Genomic DNA, 16895 nt, shown 5'->3' on the forward strand with positions numbered 1-16895 from the left:
TGTCAGGTTGCTACATAATCAACTTAAATCACTTAAACCCATCATGCCATGCATTTTATTCCAATTTTTTGTGATAAAATAATAGAAAATTGACTAAATAAACATCCTCTAAAGTTTCAATAAAAATTTCCAAGTTTTTCTCACAATTTGATTTTATTCAATTTTTATCGATATTTCTATTGATATATCCGTGTTTTTGAACCATCGATATTTTCAAAACTCTTGATATTTTAGACCTTGTTTAGGATCATAACTCCTAGAAAGCCTTTACTTTATATATATTTTTTTGTTAAATTTGTCATCATGATTAGGGGTGGGCATCGGGACCGAAAAATCGGAACACCGAACCGAACCGGTGAAAAAAAATAGGTTGACCAAAAAAGTCAACAAACCAGACCGAAACCAGACCGAACTGATTCTGGTTTTACACCCCACTGCACCAGACCGGACCGGTCATATATATATTTTTATTTTTACAAAATTTTAAAATCTAATGCCATATTTTAAATTTTATAATCACTATTTTTCCAAGTTCAACTTCAAAAATTTAATAAATGTATGAATTGGATTATTTGTTAATTTTTAAACCAAAAAAATAAGTTATTTATTATAATATTTTAAAAAAATATTTTTTTTTTTTAAAGTTTTAAAAAATATAATAATAATCCGGTTCAAAACCGGAACCGGCCTGTTTTTGAAATTTTTTTTGCCTAAACTAGACCGAACTGGACCGGTTAAATAATATCAATTCTGATTTCGATTTGAAGTGAGAACCTGACCAAACTGAACCGCGCTTACCCCTAATCATGATCAAGTTAAATGATCCCAAAAGAAAAATATCTGGACTTACAGGACGTGACCTATAAGGGGAAGAGTGCCACAATTTATATATTTTTATTTGACAACAATTTTTCTTCATGGAAGTATCATGATTTTGACAGTGGCTAGAGAGCAGTTTTCAAAGAGTTATGGCTTGAGCAGTTCTGGCTGAGAATAATTCAATTTTTTTATTCCTTTGTCGCTGTACAGGTGTGTATTTTTTATTCCTTTGTCTCTGTACAGGTGTGTAGTGATGGAGACGAGACGAGTCATGATCGACAAAAAGTTGGAAGAAAAGAGAAACGTGGAAGCTTTATGTAGGCAGTTTGGTCTAACCGCGTACTTAAAACTCCCAGATTTAAAGCAAACCCAGTAGTAAGTGAAAAAAAGTCTTGAGCAGAATAATAATTTCAAGTTCGAATCGCTATGAAAAAGAAAAAGCCCGACTTACTCTTTGAAAAGAAACTAACAAGTCTAATAATATATAAAAGCTGGCAATTTTATTGCTTATGGAACACATACAAACTTTGGTCTTCATAGTAATATTGTTCTCACACATACAAAGAAAACCGACATCAACATTAATATTTTAGTGACTAGACAAATTGCAAATTATATGCTAAACGTCGTACTTGATTCCTATCCGGTGCAAAGTTGCATCAACTCCTCCACCACCCCATCTCTCTCTCCATCCTCTTTATTTTTCATGTTGTCTCTTAATTCCAATGCCTTTTTTCTCACACCCTCTCCAATTTTATCCACCACCACATCTCTAATCACCTTTGCTACCTCTTCACTTTGGAAACTGCCTTCTGCTGTTCTCTTAACCTCCACTCCAACACCCACCTCCTCCACCAGTCTAGCGTTGATTGGCTGGTCATAAAGCATAGGCAAGGCTATAATTGGAACACCAAACTTGATGCTCTCCAACACTGAGCTCCATCCACAGTGACTTACAAACCCACCGACGCTATAATGCTCCAATATTTTTGACTGTGGGGCCCAGCCCTCCACTATCATTCCCTTCTCTCCCACCCTCTCTGAAAACCCTTCTGGTAACACCTCTTCAACCCTAATACCTTTCTCTTCCTTAGGGAATCTTATAACCCAAATAAAGCTCACTTTGCTAAGCTCTAACCCATGAGCTATGTCTTCTATTTCCTCCTTGGACAAAAAGTACTCACTGCCAAAGGAAACATACACAACTGAAGACCTCTCTCTTTTGTTCAGCCATTTCATGATCCATGTTTCCTCATCAAGTGTTTGACCCATTGGGTCTTGAACAAGAGGACCAACAGGAACAATCTTCTTCTTCACTAAATCAGAGAGATAATCAACATATTTTGCTTCAATCTCTCTAGATGTCTTTACCAAAATGATCTTACAAGATCGAGCACAGCATTGCTGTATGCGGTCTCCATCCTTGATGCCATTTGATGAAAACTCACACTGATTGTGGAACTTTCGAATATCGTAATCCCGAAGATGCAAAGGAAATTTGGCAGTAGGATTGTTGAGATCGTGAGCACAAACTGAACTCAAGAGCGCAGCGTTCATGATGCTGAACTCTATGGCTGGAATATTTTGCAACAAAGCAAGAGAGGGTGCCCATGGTTGAAGAAAATCGTAAATGAGCAAATCCGGCTTTAGGGTTTTGAGGATGTTGGAGAAGTTGGGGCTGGCCATGTCAAAGGCCTTTTTGAGAGTGGCCATGAGATGGGGAGGGAGGCCATTGGTAGTGTGGTAGTGAGGTGGCAAGTCATCATGTGGAAGATGTAGTTCCACAAATTCAATGCAATGAGAGTATTCTTCAGAGAGTTTTGGTTTGATGGAGCTGAGATTTACGGGTGTGGAACAAATAAATATGTAAAAATCCTTGTTCTTATTGGTGAGCGTCTTGGCTAGCTCTAGGAAGGGAGATATGTGGCCGTGAGCTAGCCATGGAAGCATAAGAACACTGACCATGGTTGGATTTTGAGAAGAATCCCTTTTTTTTTTTTTTTTTTTTTTCCTGACTCTTTTTTCTTGAGGCACTGGTTGGGTTGGCCTATGGCCTCCTCATATATATAGTTTGTTTTCTTGAGAAGGATGAGTCATGAGCCACAAACGTGTTGTGTCAGTGCATAATTAATTCTAATTTCCAGATATAGATGGGATATACAGTTCATATCATAATAGAAGTTTATAAAAAATCGTACGAAAGTTCCAGATTGAATGGGATGTACTTGGGATGAATTCGCAATTATTGGCTCTTCCAGGGATAGACTCAGGCAATTCCTTTGACTTATTTTCTTGAGGAACTGCGTGACTGTTGGCTAATATTTTGTTTTAATTTTTTGGAGATATTTGTAGTGATGGTATGCTTGATATACATCATTCAAATCATAATAGAAGTTAGTAGAAAAACGTGCGAAAGTTCCAGATTGAATGGGGACGTACTTGGGATGAATTCGTTGGAATGTTTCAGATTATTGGCTCTTCTATCTAGGCCAGACTTAGGATTTCAAATTTGATTGGGCTAAATTTACTTTACATATATAAACATACTAAGTATATAGAAAATTCGACAGTACGATATAATTTCATTGATAACAGAAAATAATAATACATCTAATTAAGGGGGCGTAATAAACCTTACTCCTAAAATAACACTATATAAGTTGTACCTTTCGAGTCTTCATAGAATTAAAATAATTCATTATTGATTCATTATCTATATGAGTTTGGTGACAAAGTCGATAGCTCTAAGAAACAGTCATAAACAATTTCTTCTACTTTTCTTTCTTTTTTTCCACAAGGTGTGCATTCTTTGTTTTCTCTCTTTTTTTTCTCTATGTGTAGAAATGTGCAACTTTCGTCTTCTCCGTTTTTTTTCTCCACATGCAGTGCAAAGAATTTCTTGGAAGGGTAGATTATTCAATTAGCTGGGCTATAAATTTTTTTTTAAGCAGCTTAAAAAACAGCCATATGAGTGGTGGCTTTGGTTAGTCATGCTTATGGTCCGTCCCTTCCTGGACTCTTCTGCCATATTGCATGTGCATTCAGTGTTCAGGGAAATCTGGAGCACACAGTTAATCTAACCTCCTTGGCAATGACAAGTCCCCCAAGCTGAAGGGTTTTAACCGGGCACATTTTTCTACTACTACATGTGCATGGAGAGAAATTTCTTGTCATGTTATCCTCGTTGTATTTCAATTTCACATGTTTCATGCATACACCTACTCGTTTTGTGTTTTGTGTGTGTGTATGAGAAGGAAGGAGAGGGAGGAAGGAGTAATAAAAGTGAAAACAAAAACTAAAAACTGAAATATATTTGAAATTATTTTCACTTTTGTTACGCTTTCCTCCTATCCTCTCATCTCTCTCAATCTCACCCTCGCTCTAATTCTCACTCTCATTTTCCTTTATACTCTACCATAAAAAATGAAAATTAAAAAATAAAATTAAAATGGTTATCAAACAGGCTGTTTTTCCACGTCACATATGACATATTAATTAGAGTGAAATGAACAATCATTTTTTACCCCTTGAATCTTTTTTATTTTTTATTAGGTTTTTCGAGAATCATTTTTTTACGATGGAATCCGACCACCGTTTGCCATCTGGAAAAGTTAGAGACTTCGAAAATGAGGTTTGTGTTATATTTAATAAATGCAGACAACTACAACACCACTTGTTAAATGCAAAGCTCTTGATTTGTTGGGTGATAATAATATTAATTCACGCGGAATAATGAAGACCATGTAAAGATTGCTCAAATTGCACGCAACCAAGCAAGATTCTGAAAGCCTAAAACAAAAGGACAAAGTACAGCTATATTAAAACAGCTAACAGTCAAGCATTTGAAAAGTTTCAAAGGAACAAACCAAAGTTAATCGATGGTTGTAGGTGGTTTTAGTTCCCTCGTCACTTATGGGGACCGAAAATCAAATCCCACGTAGTATGGCCAAATTCATGTGGCACGATTTGTAAGATAATATCTTGTTTTAACCATGTTTGTGATCTTCTAATGGCAGTTTACATTGATCTAGGAGTATAGACTTAAACATTATCTACAGTTCTTGTTAAAAGAGTGTTTGAATTGAAAATAAGAACCTTGAGAATTCCTAATTCCATATGAATTAAAACGACCAATTCTAATGCAAACTGGATTACTTAAGTGTTTCTTAATGGCCAAGACACTTAAGTAAATGCATATAAATAGAGGTCCCTTCCCTAGCAGTCAATTACCCTACTCATACAAATATCTCACCCCACTGGAGAAAAATTTCTATCTTACCTTTTGAAGCTATGTTGAATCAAGGTTAGTGTTAATGAATAAAGGCATGACAGAACTTACATGATTAAAAGCAAGTGAAGACGTGGATTAGTTGGACTTCCTTCCCACTAGAGAAGTGCGAGGTAGGGAGGGCATAACCCGACCAAACGACTACCCACGATTATGAAATGGAGGATGGGATGCGCAAAGCCAGGGAGGTGGAGTTGAACCCAAGGGCTTGAAGCGCTAGAAAAGCCCAACAGAGCCTCAACCAAAGGTATGAAAAATTTGAGCATTGAGAGTTCATTGAACAAACACTGACTTGAGCTTCAAAGTATCTTTTGTAATTAGCAATGCATTTGAATAAGAGGAGCCGGAATGGGCGAAATTATACTTGGATGGACTACATACAGATAAGTACTATCTCATTCACTTTGATGATTTTATAACTAAATGCCACTAATTTACATAGTGCTTATTTTAAATTTGGATGTCCATCTATCTTATAAATGCACATTGCATTAGACATTCATGTATCTTATAAATTTACATAGTGGTTTATGTATTGACTACACTGCATTGATGTAATCACGGCACTTCATCGTGAGAATTGTTCCGTGGACTAGGCCACATCATTGTTTTTTAGGCATGTCAATAACAAACTTATGTGCCTCTCACAACAAGTAGATTTGGCATTCGTGTCGTGTTTGCAGTATTTGTATTAACTCATTTTTTTTAATGGGTTGATACGACACGACCCGTTAAGAAAACGGGTGAAAAATATCAAACACGAACACGACACGTTACAATTCGCGAATCACACGATACGACCAGTTTCACCCGTTAAAAATTAAAAAAACTAAAAACTAAGTATAAAAAATAAAAACAGAAATATTAAACAATTAAAAAAATCAACCAGTCATAGTGCGTCGTCGTCCATCACCACTGCCATCTCTTCTCTTCTGCTCCCCAAAATCAACCAGCAAGTAGTTATAAGGAGCAGCGGATTAATATTAATGGATGTAGTACACCACGAAGAATGGCTTCATCAGCCTCCATACTAGTTCATAAAAGATCCAGCCGGAGTCTTGGATCAAGGGTTCAGATCCAAATGCATACAAGTTTGCTCAATGATTTGCAAGAGGCCATTGTTGGTAACAAGCCTCCTGTGCTCATCTTCCTTGTCATTCCCCTTGCAATTGTGATTGATTTTTATCACTTCAGAAGAGTAATCACTTTATTATTATCATCCGTTTTTCATCTCATAACCAAGGAATCTAGGTGGCAGAGAGAGAGAGTAGGGGGAATGCGGGAGAAAGAGACGAAAGAGAAGAAAGAGAAGGAGAGAAAAGAAAATTAAAAAAAGAAAGAGATAAATTTACAAAAATGCCCTTGAGCTTAACGGGTTAACAGATATTTGCGAATTGACACGACAGAACCCATTAGTTTAGTGTGTGGTTAACGGATCAACACGATATCAACACAAAACGATAACTCGAATCTAAATACCAAATTTTTTTACGAAATCTTATCTTGTTAATAAGTCGTGTACAACATTGCTATGTCTAACAACAAGCATTTGACTGCTATAAGATATTTTATCAAAGCTGTCCATGCCACAAAAGTATGCTTATCTCATGCACGGAACAGGTGTGGGCTTTGGGCATCTATGCTGTTGTGGAAATGTTAATATTTGGAATTGCCTAAACACACTTGTCAAAAATTTCTTGCTTATGAGAACAGTAGGTTCCTATTTCATGTATTTAGAATTAGTTGTTCAAGTATCATGCAGTTACTGATTGATGTATAATTACATATTATTTTGTACCCTTTTATTTTATGATTTTTTAAATTTTTTTAAATTAAATTTGTGCTTTTAATTTATTTTGTGTTTTTTTTCAGTTTTTTTAAGCTTTAGGACTTGTTGAGACTCAAAAAATCTAAAGCTAGGTCCAAATATATTTTTAGCCCAATACAACACTTAACTGGGGAAGAAGCCCGATTGGGGTATGCAAGAGTTTGTCTTGTACGCTTGCACAAGTTATGGTCCATGTACCACGCCAAGAAAATACGTAATCCGCCACGCAGAAAGGTCATAACAAGCCCATAAAATGTAATGGCTCTATGAACCCGCGCTTATAATCCCGTCGAGTGCCATTTGACCCGGCTATAGCCTATTACAATACGGCAAAGCTCGAGCACAAGCATGCCAAATAACATGCGCCAAGCAAAAAACCTTTATCTTGGCACAAAGCCACGCTACAAGCTTAAGTGGGCCCAAACTACACGAATTCTTGGGGCTTGCTGAGCGAGTTGTGGTATGGATGATTACGAGTTCACGAGGCCCATTTGTAATACCCCAAAAAAAATTAAAGGTGGACTTTCGTATTTCAGTGAAAAATAATAATATTACAGTGAAGAATGATTATTGGTATTTTATCAAGTGATTTTGGATTGAGACTATTGGATTAAGTGTGTAATTTCAAGTTGGATAAAAATGCTCTTATGTAACATTTTGTGAATTTTTCAAAAGATATTTAAGAAATTGAGGTGAGACCATTATGATTCTTAGGTAGTACGATAGTAGTCGACTCAACTAACATGTAGGTAATCGTTTCTGATTTTTGGGCCAAAATGACCAAAATACCCCTATGTGTGAAAATTACCAAAACACCCTTCTAGGGGGAAAAAAAAAGGAATCTGCAACGTGTATGCAAAACTATACTCTTCCATTCATTCTTCCCCCCTTCCCTTATACATTCCCTTCAAAATCTAATCTTGATATCAATTAGGGGTAAGTTGTTCACCTATTAAAGATGAATAATCTAGTTTAGGCTAAGTGTAATGATTTCTTAAGCTAAGATAAGATTGTAGGATGAAGGAGATGGGAGTTGGTTGAGGAAGAGAATGTAGAATAGGAGGAAGAGAAGAAAAATCGCCAAGGAGAGTCAATTTCGGATTTTTGATTTTTTTAAACTTTGTGTTTGTGTGATTCTAGTCCCTTGAAGAGTATTTTGAGTCACTTAAGTGATAGGGGAATTGAATTGGAAGTTTGATTTTTGGGTTGGGTGGATAGAGTAATTTTTCAAGTGTGGGTGTTTACGATTTTGGTTCCATTTTGAGTTTTTGATGAGTTCTAATAATAGGCATGAAGTTTAGAAGAGTTTTAGAAGCTTTGGGAACAACTAGGGGGGGTGATAGAATGGTTGAAAACGACTTAGAATCAAATCTGGAGTTGGGCTCACCCATCTCTCACGAAATATTGGGTTCAACCAGTTGCGTGTGGGGTGAGTGACTTGTGGGATCGGCAATGGGTTGAGCAACATGCAGGTTCGGCCCTGGATCGACCCTCATGTTCACTTGACCCTTCTTCCTTATCCTCATGTTCACTATTGGCTTCCATATGTTCCTCACCATTCTATGCCCCCAAATTCTCACTGTTTACTGTATCAGAGTCCTTAGCTTGGTCTCTTACAGTTGGAGCCTCTTTATTCCTATCTATTGGAGTTTCTTCAACACGAGCCATATTAGTGTGTTCCAAGTAAATTACCACCACTCTTTGATAGGTAAGTGATACTAGATCACATCATTCAAGTACTTGAGTATCCATTTCTATATCAAGTTTCTCACGATACTCTGGTTGACAACCTCTTGATTCCCTCGACATAATTATTGTCAAGTTAAATCTCTACAATATTAGAACTCCTTCCTAAATTTTGATTTCTTCTAATTTGATTACTATGATTTGTCGAGTCTTCATAATCGAATCTCACTAGATGACAACGTTGAAAACCTCAATCCCCAAATTTTAACTTTATTTCTCAAAATTTTAATTCAATTTGTGTGAAGGTGGGCTGCACTTTGTTGCATCACCCATTGAGATTGGTAGAAAATGGCCCACGAGGTAGAAATTACTAAGGGATTTTTGTAGAAATGTTATATGAACTTGGACATCAATTTCAATTTGTCATCTTAAAGAAAAATTTAAGCAATATGTCACCTTAAGTTTTCAAAATCCATGATTTGTCACTTGACTTTAACATCATCCAACTTTCCATCCATTTTGAAGGATATTTTAGTCTTTCCAATATGTAAATCCTCTTTTTCATATAATTTAAGGTGAAAATCATAAATTTTGAAAACTTAAGGTGATATTTTACTTAAATTTTTCTTTAAAGTGACAAATTAAAAATAATGTATAAGTTTAGATGAGATTTCTACAAATATTCCAATTACTAAAACATCCTACTCATGTTGTTAATTTTGACGAGGTGACGGTGGACTATCAAACATTAATTTGACCTCAGTTTCGAGATCACTGAAAGAAAATTAAGGCTAAAAGAAAAGAAAAACTAAAAAGGAAATGTCCCAATTGGACCAAAGACATCATGTTTTTTTTTTTTTCCAAGGACCAAAGACATCATTGGTTTATTGCTTTTGCACCGTCATTCTTCAAATGGTCGCGACAAAGAAGCTTCCTCTGTTCATTCTCAACGGACCCAACTCCCTCTCGACAGTGAAAGTAAAAGTCCCCGTTAGGGTTCATCATTGATGGAGCTTTCCTTCTAAGGTAAGCCAAATTTCCTTTTGTGCATTTTGTCATCGGGATGCTCTTCAATTTCATTCGTTTGATGTTAAAATCTCTGTAATTTGAAGTGATTCCCTGTCTTTCATGATTGCAGCAGCTCAATTTTGAAGTTGGGGGTTCTGTTTAATCTTTCTTGAAAATGAACAATTCTAATCAGGACACGCAAAATCAGAGGTAAGGATCATCTGGGCATCTCTCATTTCTTTGGTTTGGGTTTTTTGATATGAGGGTTTCAATGTTTGAGGTCCTTTATCTCATATGGATGTGTTATACTATCTCCGTCTCTATGTTGGTTAATAATTTTCTTTTCTGTAGCATGCCTTTCTACTTTTTGGGTTTGAAGAGAGCTGAAGAAAAGCAAAGAAATTGGAGCTGATTTTGGGAGACCAGGGGGCCTTTTGCCTGGCTGGGCTGTCCGCTGGAACTGCTCTTACGCCTATCCATTTATCACCCATCCCACCTCTTGGAATCTATTCGTCCAAAAAAAATCCTCTCCGAACCCAATATCTTCCAAGAGGCCAAGAATCAAACGTGCCTCATCAACTATAGCACTCCCCCTCTTGTGCCCTCGATTGCTCGTCTGCTGTCGGTGGTCAGGTACTGTTGTGTAGCAGCGACGTCGTCTATCAGGTACTGTTCTCGCCTCTGGAATTGAGTACGCTCGATCCAGATCAAAATTCGTAGGGGGTCAACCAATTAGGCAACTATGGGTTGTTTGAAAGAGTGATTTATTCTTTTATTCCTTTTTAAAGAATATGCATATGCATAAGCACATTCACACAACAATTTATTCGTCATCTTGTTGATTTTATGCATTTTCGTTTTGGTGCTAATGAAATAGTTTCCATACAAATCAGGAGTAATTTGGGCATGGAGGATTCCACTGCAATGACTATCGAATTTCTTCGGGCTCGGTTGTTGGCCGAGAGGTCTGTTTCAAGAAGTGCAAGACAGAGAGTTGATGAGCTGGAACGAATGGTATATTTAATGTTGTGGCAAAGTCTATGGAGTTTATCTTGTTATTTCTTTTTCAAAGAACCCCAACCTCTCTCTCTCTCTCTGTCTCTCTCTCTCTCCATTCACTTGTACTACTTTTACAATAGTTTTTTTTTTTTTTTTTTTGTAAACAATTCAGGTAGAAGAACTGGAGGAGCAACTTAAGATTGTTTCTCTTCAAAGAAAAATGGCTGAGAAAGCCACAGAAGATGTTCTTGCCATTTTGGAGAGCCAGGGGATAAGTGACATTTCTGAGGAGGAGTTTGATTCAAGCTCTGATCAGGAAACGCACCAGGGATCTAAAGTGGGAAATAGCTTGGCAAATGAAGAGGAAAGCTTTGTAGTTTCGAAGGTCCGAAGAAAGGAACAGGAGGAACATTCAGGTTCTGATGCTGATTCTTCTCTCATACCTGGTAGAAGCTTGTCTTGGAAAGGCCGCATTGATTCTCCACGTTCTCGTGAAAAGTGTAAGGATCTGTCCGTGAGAAGACGTAGCAGTTTTTCATCCATTGGTTTCTCCTCACCAAGACACCACCTTGGAAAATCCTGCCGCCAGATAAAACACAAAGAAAAAAGGTTTGGATATTTGGCTTACCTTACTCTTATTTGTGTGTGCATAATACATACAAAGCTTGTGTGTTTGATATATGCATGTATGGATTTAGGAGAATTATTTAATGTGGATGTCCTCACTATAAGAAAAAGAGCACATTGTGGGGACCCACAATGTGGTCCAATGAAACGAACCCTCTACTTTTTCACTTTTACTTTCATGTACCATTCATTAAAATAAATCAATAAAATTTAAAACCAAAACCCTTAGCCATCTATTTTTCTTTAAATAGGTAGGCAGAAGCAATGGTTTTGATAAACAAAGTAATGTGATGATAGTCATTCTATCATAATTCCTTATTTATTGAAAACAGGCTTTGGAAAGTGTTGATTTTCTATGGGGAAGGTGATCCCATAATGTGGTAATTTATTTTCTTAAAACCAGAAGATCCTCTTTAATGAGTTTCCATATATATATATATATACAATTGAAAGCGATTGAAAGAAGTTGAAAGTAAGGACTTGTGTATTCGTCCCTCAATCATATTTGATCGGTTGATATGCATATAAAATTCTAACACCTATTGCGCACCTTAACCATCCATATCTGATCGACCTATAGGATATAAAATATAAGGGGACTGTATGGATATACGAGAAAGTAAATCAATTAACAATAGCTTTTGTCTGTCTTTTTCTTAAGCCAAAACACTGGGCATATAAGCTTTGATTTCTTTCTTAAACTGAAACATGATTAATGCTATATGAGAATCAAGGAACGAAAGACGAGAGTGTAAACCAATTAAAAGATTTTGAAATGTTATATTATTTTCAACAATTAATAAATGGAGGCAGCCTCAACTATATGTAACAGTCTCATATCTGTTGCGTTATAAACACTGCAGTCGCTGATATACAATCCATGCTAGATTTATATCATAATGTTCATAAAGTTATTATTATTTGATATTCTTCCAACACTATAATACAATATATGAATTTGGAAACGGAAAATAAAGAAAGAAAACAGATTTTCCAGTTGAAACTTTTTGGTGCGTGAGCTCTTTATAAGTTTATAACTCTTAGTTTTAAGTATGATGGTTTGATTGTAATTTTCAGATCAGACAAGTTTGATTCTCATGAAAATGGAGTTGGTGCTTCTTCAGAAGGGCTTCCAAATTTCTCAAATGGTGGATCTGAGAAGTTGAGAGAAGGTTCTGAATTCCCAGAAGAGAAGGTTTTATCCAATGATTCACTCTCAAGGACCAAAGAAAATCAAAGAGATAGTGACCTGGATTTCAATGGGCATGGAAGAGAGAAAGACATGGAAAAAGCACTAGAACATCAGGCGAAACTTATTTGTGAAAATGAAGAGATGGAAAAGGCTCAAAGGGAATGGGAAGAGAAGTTTAGAGAAAATAACACCAGTACACCGGTATGCTTTATCTGAAACTGTTGATGTCATAGACCATGTAAATGCTTTTTCTTTGACTTAAAAACTTATCACTGCTGTTCTGCATATCGGCTGAATGCTTGTAATATATGCCCTTCTGGACTATGTAGTGCTAGGCCACATGTTAGTCTTCTTGAATTGAGCATGATTGCACCATTTTCCAATTTTGTTTAGGCATGCTTGACCTATTTAAGTGATGCAATATAATTCAGCACATGTTTCTTTAAAATGTTTTCAAAACATCATAATTTTCAACTGTTTGTTTGGTATTGCATAGCTTAGGTTTAGAGTATGCTTGATAGTCAATGTACATTTAATTGGTTGAAGTCACTTAGTTCCGAAGAACTTATTTATTACTTTAAGCTAAAAACTGAACTTATTTATCTCCTTAAGCTGAAATTTGAACATCCAAGTCATCACAATTGATAACATTATCCACAGCACATAACAATTTGAGGGGCGACCACATCATTATCAGAAAACTATTAACTACATGTCAGCACTAACATAATCAATACCTCTGCAAAATATCATCAATGGCACACTCATCACTTTATTATCACTAATTGCCGCAGGAATTGGGACTTTAGGGTTATGGGGTCGTCTTCAACAATGAATTCAGGAATTTCTTGTATGACCTTATCTTCGAGACCTTGTATCGATTCCTTTTCTTATATATATATATATATAAAATTCTTACCTTTTTCTTTACTCATCAAACTCTTTGGAAAATGTTTTCCTAATTTTCAACCAACTATTGTAATAAATTTCCAATTGTCAAGCCACAATAAAATACACGAGGAAGGTGTATATTCAGCAATCTATCTTCCAAGTGATCCAAAGGTTCATCAACAAGTATAAGATCTGACTCATGTTAATCACCAAACTCTCACTCAACAATATCATAAACAGAACCTGGATAATCAGAGATAACTGCTGCCTCTTCTGCTCAATGTTTATTAATGGAGCTTGTTTTTATTTTTGGGTTGACACCTACATTGTGAACTGGAAACTCAATACTAATTCTCTCCTTGATCTATAAACATACCCATTGCCTGTGTTCCCATAAAGAGGAAAATGAAAACAATCTAGTCAGTTGCTTACAGTACTAGGTGAAGGTATGGAATAAAATATTAGCTTCATACAGGACTAGTTATACATGTTTTTCATGTCAAATTCGAGTCATTTGTGTTTGAGACTAAGTTGGCTGTTATTATTTGTGTTAACGGGTTGTATTTTCAGGTTTCTGTCAAGTGATAGTCAACCAAGAATTGACCTGTTAATTTAATGTTAGCTTGGTGTTGTTTTATGGTATCCTGCTAAAAATAGACAACTTTACCATAAGCTTTGTATTTTGTTTTCATGGCTTTGAGGCGCTTGCTCCTAGCGATTATTTTGGGAATGAATATTGATGAATACGGCATTAGCCTCAAGTCTTCTAAAGATATGTATTTTGTGTATGAGTGAGGACTTTCTTTGGGTTTAAATAAGATAAAACCAATTTAACCTGTCTGGAAATGAACATACAATAGGCGTTGTTCTCCTCATGATGTCTAGTTTGCTACAAGTAGCATTTGTTTCTAAACAGTCATTGGTTGCATTAGTCAGTAACTGTTTTTTTCGGTTCCTAGAAAGTCGCTTCATTAATTATCCTCTTGTTTGGAATCTTAATGCACTAAACCTGGTGGGTTTTTTGGTCATATAGGATTCATGTGACCCTGGGAACCATTCAGATATCACTGAGGAAAGAGATGAGATCAAGGCTCAAACGCCATGTTCTGCTGGGGTGGTGGTTGCCCAAGCTCAAGAGACAAAGTCACAGGAGGGAGATGTTTGCCTACCTAAGGAAACGTTCAAAATTCAGCAAAATGGTTTCCTACCAGCTTCACATGTAGATATGGGAGGGTTACAGGATCAGCTGAATAAAAGCACTGTTGCTCCGTCACAAGTTGAAGAATTTGCATTCCCTACCGAAAATGGAAAGCAAAATCATGAGAGCCTAGAAAACTATGCTTGTCACCCTTCACATGGCTTCCATCCTAACCCACTCGTGCATGGATCAGCCCACAACCGCTCATCAGATGCCTCTTCTTCTGTTGCAGGCAGTGGTTTCCATAAAGGAAATGCTTCAGGGAGCAGAAGTGACCTATATGCATTGGTGCCTCATGACTCGCAGGATAGGTTGGGTGGTGTACTGGATGCACTTAAACAAGCAAAGCTATCACTACAACAGAACATGACTAGATTGCCACTAGTAGACAGTACATCTGTACATAAATCCATTGAACCGTCTATTCCTGTTATGAAAACTGGAGACAGAGTAGAGATTCCTGTTGGTTGTGCTGGGCTTTTTAGACTACCAACTGATTTTGCAGTTGAAGAAGCTGCGACTCAAAGTAGCTTCCTTGGTTCTTCTTGGTCTGGAAGGTATTGTCCCGAAACACTTGTTACAAGCTCTTTTGTTGAGACGAGACCTACCTTTTCGATGAATGCTGCGGATAGATATGTCCCCAGTCCCTACATTGAGACAAGACAAGCTTTTTCTACTAATGCTACTGATCGATTCATCCCCAATGCTTATGTTGAGAGTAGACCAAACTTTCCCGCTAATGCTGCTGAACCATTTGTCACTAGTCCTTCCGTTGATACTAGATCAAATTTTCCTGCTGATAATAGATTTCTTAGTGGCCCCTATGCAGAGTCTAGGTCAAGAGTTTCTACGCTGCAGCCACATTTTGATCCTTACTTTGATATGGGGTTACCCTCATTGAGATATGCCCAGCCACCTTATCCCAACTATCCCTCTGTTCCAGACCGAACACCATGGATAACCTCTGATGAAGCACTAACAAGAGCCCTTCCGAGAAAGCCAGTTGGGGCACCAACAGATCAGTTTTCATTTTACGATCAATTTCGACCTAATATGTACAGATAGTAGCATGCCATTGCTATTTATTCAGTGTGAAGCTTAGAAGTGAATAGTGGTTTTTGTAGAAAGGTTTTGAAGTCAGGGCCCTCTTCTTAATTGCCTGTGTATCCTCATCAGGTTTCTGTATTTATTGAAGGTGACTCAGTCTGTACACGCATGTCCATCTTATTTCGTCTTCTGTTTAATGACTTTTCAAAGAATTCTTTGAGTTTGTGTATGTGGCCTAATGGAATAGTTAAATTGATTGGAAAACAAATATTAAATAAAAATATTTTTTCTGATATACACTCCGGGGACTTCTCGCTATCTGGAGTCTCGACGCACATTGCGTCTATTTATATAGGAAGTATACCAAGACATTTCCTCCATCAGTAGTAGAGAACTCAACTAAAGTACACATTTCCTCTATCTATAGGCTCGGCACTAATTCAACACTCCTCCATCAACTTGGTTTCGACTTTCTCATTTTACCTTGTGGCCTCCACCATGAGTCAAAGAAGAAGGTTAGATGTAGCCCTACTCTGCAAGAAATAAGCTAAAAATGAGTAAGAGGAGTTGAGGGTTTCTAACCCAGGATCTTATGAAACAAGAGCGTCTTAAGCTATTAGGAAATGAGTCAACAATTTACTAGCACGTGTGAGGTGTTTTACATATCTAAAGTTCCCAATTTACGAGTTGTCACTCACATAAATTCCTAAATAATCTATACTATTGTGATCTTCCTCACTATTTAGAATTTGCACCACTACAGTATAGAATTTCCATGGAGGTGGAGTTGATGCATCTGGTGCGATCTACTCCTTTGGTGTTGTGGGATCGTGAGGGGTTGCTAGAGATACTATGATTTCCTTTGAAAGTCAAGGTGGAATTTGAGTGGTAATTGCTCTCACTTTTTGGTGTTTCCAGTCCCATGGATGTTTCAGAGTTGGTTCTCCACACGATCTCTATTTAGCACTGGTTCCTGAGTTCTTACGGATCCTGTCAGCTTCAACTCTGAGCGAGCTGGGATTTAATTACATACGGAGTTTGCTCATCGTTCTTGCACTGGTTGTTTTTATTGTTTTATTTCTACTTTCTTGTCTGCAAGAACCCTTCTCTGGGAGCAGTGTTCTTCCTGTGTAATCTTGTATCTGCATTCATATCAATGAATCTACTCTATTCGCAAAAAAGAAAAAAAAAACAGAGTAAAAGACCTAACTATCCTAACACAAGCCAAATAACTTAGGATCGTATGACATATGGTCTACCTACTACGTATTAACCGGCCCACCGTTACCTTGCTTATTGATGCATCACTGAT

General features: G+C 36.9%; 2 protein-coding genes across 3 annotated transcripts; one reads left to right on the forward strand and one right to left on the reverse strand.

Moving 5' to 3' along the window:
• Window positions 1–1300: 1300 nt before the first annotated feature.
• Window positions 1301–2845, reverse strand: LOC117619132 (UDP-glucosyltransferase 29-like). Its single transcript, XM_034348997.1, has one exon. The coding sequence runs from the start codon at window positions 2782–2784 to the stop codon at window positions 1459–1461; it is 1326 nt and encodes a 441-aa protein (XP_034204888.1). The 5' UTR covers window positions 2785–2845; the 3' UTR covers window positions 1301–1458.
• A 6664-nt stretch (window positions 2846–9509) lies between these two features.
• On the forward strand, window positions 9510–15806 carry LOC117618647. Of its 2 annotated transcripts, none has more exons than XM_034348317.1 (7): window positions 9510–9647; window positions 9760–9839; window positions 9981–10295; window positions 10523–10643; window positions 10801–11237; window positions 12333–12648; window positions 14372–15806. In XM_034348317.1, the coding sequence occupies exons 4-7, from the start codon at window positions 10536–10538 to the stop codon at window positions 15599–15601; spliced, it is 2091 nt and encodes a 696-aa protein (XP_034204208.1). In that variant the 5' UTR covers window positions 9510–9647; window positions 9760–9839; window positions 9981–10295; window positions 10523–10535; the 3' UTR covers window positions 15602–15806. The 2 variants fall into 2 exon arrangements, with proteins under 2 accessions (XP_034204208.1, XP_034204209.1); XM_034348318.1 differs by having other exon boundaries at window positions 9763–9839.
• The last annotated feature ends 1089 nt before the right edge of the window (window positions 15807–16895 follow it).

This window comes from Prunus dulcis, chromosome 2 (assembly GCF_902201215.1).
Source record: "Prunus dulcis chromosome 2, ALMONDv2, whole genome shotgun sequence".
Classification (NCBI taxonomy): domain Eukaryota; kingdom Viridiplantae; phylum Streptophyta; class Magnoliopsida; order Rosales; family Rosaceae; genus Prunus; species Prunus dulcis.

What these genes read in the sequence shown, in the direction of transcription:
- LOC117618647 (XM_034348317.1), top strand. Translation starts at nt 10,536, where the DNA reads ATGGAGGATTCCACTGCAATGACTATCGAATTTCTTCGGGCTCGGTTG. An exon ending in TTGATGAGCTGGAACGAATG is followed by an intron (nt 10,644 to 10,800) that starts GTATATTTAATG and finishes TAAACAATTCAG; the next exon opens with GTAGAAGAACTGGAGGAGCA. An exon ending in ATAAAACACAAAGAAAAAAG is followed by an intron (nt 11,238 to 12,332) that starts GTTTGGATATTT and finishes TGTAATTTTCAG; the next exon opens with ATCAGACAAGTTTGATTCTC.
- LOC117619132 (XM_034348997.1), bottom strand. Translation starts at nt 2,784, where the DNA reads ATGGTCAGTGTTCTTATGCTTCCATGGCTAGCTCACGGCCACATATCT.